This window comes from Acanthisitta chloris, unplaced genomic scaffold, assembly GCF_000695815.1.
Source record: "Acanthisitta chloris isolate BGI_N310 unplaced genomic scaffold, ASM69581v1 scaffold10465, whole genome shotgun sequence".
In the NCBI taxonomy this organism is placed as follows: Eukaryota; Metazoa; Chordata; class Aves; order Passeriformes; family Acanthisittidae; genus Acanthisitta; species Acanthisitta chloris.
In genome coordinates this window covers 22,197-28,293 of record NW_008672125.1, presented here as the reverse complement: position 1 = coordinate 28,293, position 6,097 = coordinate 22,197, and the positions used below count along the sequence as shown (strand labels likewise).

At 55.5% G+C, this 6,097-nt stretch overlaps 1 protein-coding gene across 1 annotated transcript in view; it reads right to left on the bottom strand.

Annotated features, from left to right (window-relative positions):
• Nucleotides 1-467: 467 nt before the first annotated feature.
• LMOD1 (leiomodin 1 (smooth muscle)) overlaps nucleotides 468-6,097 on the bottom strand; it is a gene marked incomplete at its 5' end in the record, with an annotated part of 21,531 nt that continues 15,901 nt past the window's right edge. Inside the window, 2 exons of the mRNA XM_009074398.1 lie at nucleotides 468-494; nucleotides 2,004-3,587. Coding sequence (XP_009072646.1) covers nucleotides 468-494; nucleotides 2,004-3,587 — 1,611 coding nt within the window. The remainder of the gene's footprint in view (nucleotides 495-2,003; nucleotides 3,588-6,097) is intronic.

The following is a 6,097-nucleotide window of genomic DNA, read 5'->3' as shown; positions in this document are numbered from 1 at the left end:
CTCTCAGCCCCCCAGAGAGGCCTCGTGGTGGGACAAGCTGTGAACACGATGTTCATGGTGGGACATGATGTTCTGGGTGTCTCCTGCTTCCTCCCAAGGCTGGGGGTGCCCCTGCTCACCCCAGGCTGGACCCTGGATGGGGGTGCTAAGCCCCTTCATGGCTCTCCAAGGGGGTTATCCCATGAGGATCATCTCTGTGGGTCCCTGCTGTGTCCTTGGCATCTCCAACCAGAGCAGGGCTCGGTGCTGGCAGAAGAAAGAGCTTGAAGGCTTCACAACCATCACAGAAATAAATACAACGTCCTCCATCGTGTCCTGCGGGGCCTGTCCTGGTCCCCGTGGCCCAGAGAGGTCCCTGCTCCTCCAGTGGTCACTGCAGGTCCCCAAGGGTTGGCATGGAAACAGCCACGAGGAAGGGAAGTGTCCGGGGATGTGCCGTGGGCTGCGGGGGAAAGTCCTCCCGGTCCCTATTGCAGCAGCTTCGGCAACTCCACCTGGGGGAGAACATCCACAGCAGGATGAACGTCAGGGGGAGCAATGGGAGAGGGTGTGGGAACGGTCCTGCCGTGGCAGAGTGCCCAGAAATATCCTCCCTTTTCCCTGGGGGGATGCTCCAGGGACATTCAGGGCATGGTTAGATGGATACTGGGAAGGAATTCCTCCCTGGGAGGCACTGGCACAGGTTGCCCAGAGCAGCTGTGGCTGCTCCATCCCTGGTAGTGTTCCAGGCCAGGCTGGACAAGGCTTGGAGCAACCTGGGCTGGTGGAAGGTGTCCCTGTCCATGGCAGGGGATGGCACTGGGTGGTCCTGTAGGTCTCTGCCATCCCAACCAATTCCAGGATTCTGGAGACTCTCTGGAGCCAGGCTGGGAGACCTGGGGGTGTCCAGCCTGGAGAAGAGAAGCTCCAGGGAGACCTCAGTGCCCCTTCTAGTGCCTAAAGGAGCTCCAAGAGAGCTGCAGAAGGACTTGGGACAAGGGATGGAGGGATAAGACACAGGAAATGGCTTCCCACTGCCAGAGGGCAGGGACAGATGGGATATTGGGAAGGAATTCCTCCCTGTGAGGTGCTGAGGCACTGGCACAGGTTGCCCAGAGCAGCTGTGGCGGCTCCATCCCTGGGAGTGTTCCAGGCCAGATTGGACAGGGCTTGGAGCCACCTGTGCTGGTGGGAGGTGTCCCTGCCCATGGCAGGGGGTTGGAATGAGAAGATCTCTAAGTTCTCTTCCAACCCCAAACATTCCAGGATTCCATGACCTCTTTTTCTCTCTGGGCCAGACTGAGACACTCAGGGACACAAACCACCTGCAATGAGTGAGATGTTTCAAGGCCCCATGCTGGGACCAGTGTTGGAGGCACATCCTCTCCAGCCACCCTGGGCCACCTCCTGCCCCAGGGGTGAGGCCTCAGCCACACCAATACAGCAACAAGAACTCAGTGAGTCACAGCTTAAAGCTGACTCCTTCCTTGTGTGCCAACCTGGATCCTGGTGGACCTGTCCACTCCAGGAACTCTGCCAAGGGATAGATCTTCTCCTGTCAGATGCTCTGCCAAGGGATGGACCTGCTGATCCCACCTGATCTACAGGGATAGTGCTAAAGGATGGATCTGCCACCCCATGTGTTCTACCAAGGAATGGACCTGCTGATCTCATCTGATCTCCAGGGATGGTGCTAAGGGATGGATCTGCCACACCTGTGTTCTACCAAGGGATGGACCTGCTGATATCATCTGATCACCAGGGATGGTACTAAAGGATGGATCTGCCTACCATGTATGTCCTGCAAGGGATGGATCTGCTGATCCCACCTGCTCAGCAGAGCTGGGGCTGAAGGATGGATCTCCCACCCCATGTGCTCAGAAAAAGGATGGATCTGCCCCTGCACAGGAACTGGGACCATGAACACCCCACCCTGGAGGACAACCCTCACCTCTCCACTGCCCAAGTGACAACAGCCATGACCCTCAGCCCACAGGTGGACCCCACTGTGACCCCACACTTGCCTTCTTGAGCTGTTTGAGGTTGCTGTTGCGGATGGCTGCCAGGAGCTGGTCCCGTGAGTTCTTCTCCTGGCCTGGCAGTGCTTTGTCTCCCAACTTCCTCTGGGTGGCTGGAGAGAGGGAGTTCTTCAGGTTCTCATTGATCATCAATGGTGGAGCAAGTGGAGGAGGAGGTGGGGGTGGAGCAGCAGGTGCTCCCCCTTTCTTGGGAGAGTTTTTGGGGGAACCCTTGGGTGATGGCTGTGGGGATGCCTTGGGTGACCCCTTTGGCAGTGCTCCAGCCTTGGGCACCTCCAGGAGGTCCTTCTTCTCGCCCTTCTCCTGGGCCAATTTCTGCTCCTGGAGGCGTTTCTGCCTCTGCCTGTCCATGTTGCGGCTCAGCAGGTTGGTGACAGTCATGCGTGGCCCTGCCAGCTCGAAGTGGTAGCCCAACTTCAGCAATGTGGTGTTCTCCTTCAGCAGCTTGGCTATCTCCATCTCTGTCTTCCCCCCACAGATGTGTCTCTGGTTGTGGAACCTCAACTCTGTCAGGGTGTTGTTCTGCAGCAATGCCCTGAAGATGGCCAAGATGCCTTTGCCTGTGATGTGGTTGGAGTCCAGGTTGATGCTGGTCAACACCTTGTTGGACTTGAGCATGATGGAGATGGCAAAGGCCACGTGGTCATCAGCACGAGTGTTGGCCAAGGCAAACACCTTGACCACGGTGTTGAACTCCAGGGCCTCGGTGAAGCGCACCAGGGTCTCGTTGTTGATGCAGTCCGAGTTGTTGACATTGACCTCGGTGACCTCAGCGTCGTTGTTCTTCACCTTCTCGATGAGCTCGTCGAAAATGCTGGAGGCTTCATCCTCCTTGGCCTGATCTGTGGACGTGGGCTTGGAGGGGCTGCTGCCAGCTCCAGCCTTGGCCTCCTGCTTCTTCTCCACCACCTTTTCTGCCTCTGCTTTGGGTTTCTCCTCCTCTGCCTTGGATTTGTTCCCAGCTGATCCCTTTTCCTCTTTTTTTTCCTCCTTTTCATTCTTACCTTCTCCCCCTGTGTCTTTCTCTGCCTGTTTCTTTGGGTCTGAACTCTTCTCCTCCTCCTTTTTGTCCTTCCCTGTGTCCTTCTTGGATGCTGAATCCTTTTCTTCTTCCTTTTTGTCCTTCTCTGTCTCCTTCTTTGCTGATGAGCTCTTCTCTTCCTCCTTTTTATCCTTTTTATCCTTCCCTGCTTCCTTGTTTTTTAAATCCAGGCCCTTCTCTTCCTCCTCCTTTTTATCCTTCCCTTCATCCTTCTTGGATGCTGAGCTCTTCTCCTCCTTGTCCTTCCCTGTGTCCTTCTTCAAGGCCGAACCCTTCTCTTCCTCCTTCTTGTCCTTCCCCAGCAGCTTCTTCTCCATGGCCTTGACTTTATCATTGATGACTTTGTCTTCTTTGCTCTTGGGCTCAGCCTCAGCTTTCCCTTTGGTGTCTATTTTCTGAACACTTTCCTCCTTTTTAGAGTCTTTTCCCCCTTTGCTGTCTTTTTTCCTCTCCAGGTCTTTAGAAGGAGGTTCCTTTACCTTTTCTTCTTCATTCTTGTCTCCCTTATTCTTGCTCAACCTGCTTTCCTGAGGAGAGAAAACAGCTGGATGTTAGACACAGGTCCCTTCAACCTCCAGATGTGCCACCCCAGCCTCACTGTCACCAAATCTGTACCTCTGCCACACAGGAGCACCCACAGATGTGCAGGAGGACACAGGTTTGGTCTCAAGAACGTCTTAGACCACACCTGAGAGGGATGAGCTGCCCTGAACCTAGTGGTTCCCCACTGAGAACATCATGCAAGGTCCCAGGAGGCACCAGGGAGGTGCCATGGGGCCACAAGGACAGTTTGCACCAGGTTTGTGCCACAGCAGGGGGCAGATTCATGGAGAGGTCACTTCAGGTGGGTCAGCAACCTACTCCAAGTCTTGGTGCATGATTTGGGTCACCTGGACAAGCCATGCAGCCTCCAGAAGGGACAGGCAGAGGCAAAGCAAGGGCAGGATGAGGCAGAGAAGGAATGGGATTGTCCTAGAAAATGAGATGTGCAACAGTGCCCACTCGGGTGATGTGGTATCTTCCCACTGCCAGAGGGCAGGGATGGATGGGATATTGGGAAGGAATTCCTCCCTGTGAGGTGCTGAGGCACTGGGATGGATTTCCCAGAGCAGCCCTGGCTGCTCCATCCCTGAGAGTGTTCCAGGCCAGGTTGGACAGGGCTTGGAGCAACCTGGGCTGGTGGAAAGTGTCCCTGCCCATGGCAGGGGGTGGGATAGGATGATCTTTAAGGTCCTTCCAACCCAACTGAGTCTGGAATTCCATGCCATGAGACACCTCCACTCCCATGGAGAGGAGCCAACGTTGCCAACAGGTAACTGAAGGCACTCAGACCTCTGACCCTGGGACCAAGTTTGCTAAACAGAGGAGTATCCCACCATAAATTCCGCATCAGGGTTTGGCAATTTAAACGTTCTTTTCCCTTCTCCACAGCTGAGGAACCCACAGCTCCTGCTCCTCACCATCTTTGGCTCATCATCTTTGCCAAGAGGAGTTTAGGCCTCCAGAGAAAGGAGGAAAGAGGATGCTGCTGGGAGATGCAGTTGTGATGCCTTTATGATGTCTCTGGACCATCTCGGGGCTAGGACAGTACTGTGGCTTCACTCAGTGCCTGGAACCCTCAAATGTGAGTTCAGACCCCACAATGTGCAGTCAGAGCTGGTCTCCTCCTCCAGGTGATGCCCTGGTCATGGTGTCTTCCCCATCCACCACCCTGTGGTGTCCATGCTGGGCAGTGTGTGACTCTGCCTTCCTAGTACACAGCATTTCTGGCCCTCAGGGCCTGATTTCTTGTGGAAAGATCTGTCCTGGCTGTGAGCAGAGCAGCCCTGGGGACTGTTTGTACCTGGCATGTAAACAGATGCCATCAGGGATGAGGAAGATGTTTATTTAGTTAAGAGATTTTTTGGCTCCTCTGTACAGACCCAAACAGGCACAGGAAGGCACATGCCAGACCCTACAGAGCCCATCTGGGTGTCCTCACACTACTGCTACCAACATCAAGGGTCAAGGAAGGCACTTGACAGACCCTACAGATCTCATCTGGGTGTCCTCACACCACTGCTGCCAACCCCAAGGGTCAGGGAAGGCATATGACAAACCCTACAGGGTCCATCTGGGTGTCCTCACATTACTGCTGCCAACCCCAAGGGTCAGGGAAGGCACATGCCAGACCCTACAGGATACATCTGGGTGTCCTCACACCACAGCTGCCAACCCCAAGGATCAGGGATGGGGCTCCCAGGGGTGCCCCAATGTCAGCACCTCCCTGTCCTGGGAGCTGCAGGTGGTGTCACCTTCTGGCATAGAGCTGGTGGTCCTCCTCACTGAGAGGTGTCCCAGGGCTAGCATGCTGTAAGGATGCTCAGTGACATCCCAAAGTACCTCAGTGGAGGAAGAGCCAGGTCAGGGTGCTGGGCAGGAGGAGTGTGTGGAATGAGGAATGCTGTCCCACCACCCCTGCCCATGGTGGCTCTCAAAAGTGTCCCAGGGGTGTGTACTCCTGTCCATCTCCATCCCTTGGTGGAGACTGGGGACATCCCTAAAGCCATGTCAGACCCTACTCTGGGCCCTGCTCGAGGCCACATGTGTGCCCAGGAGGGAATGTCCTTTCGTCCCCTCCTGCCCTCACACCCATCCCTGTGCTCTCAGTGTGTCTCACCACCTCAGTCCCTCTGCAGGTGCCATCCCTGGGTGGTGACACCAGCCCAGTACTGGTGATGGTGCCAAAGACCTCATCTCCAGGCTGGAAGTGCAGCTCTTGGAGCTCAGCAGCAGATTTGAGTGCAGGGGATGAAGGAGAGAGAAATTGTAGCATCATGGTGTGTTAAGGCATTGGAATGGACCTTAAGAGAGCATCTAGTTCCAACCCCCTGCCCTGGGCAGGGACACCTCCCACCAGAGCAGGTTGCTCAAGGCTTTAGCCAACCTGGAATGAACATTGCCAGGGCTGGGGCAGCCACAACCTCCTTGGGGCAACCACAGTCTCTCTGGGGCATCCACAACCTCGTTGGGGCAACCACAACCTCTGCATCCACAA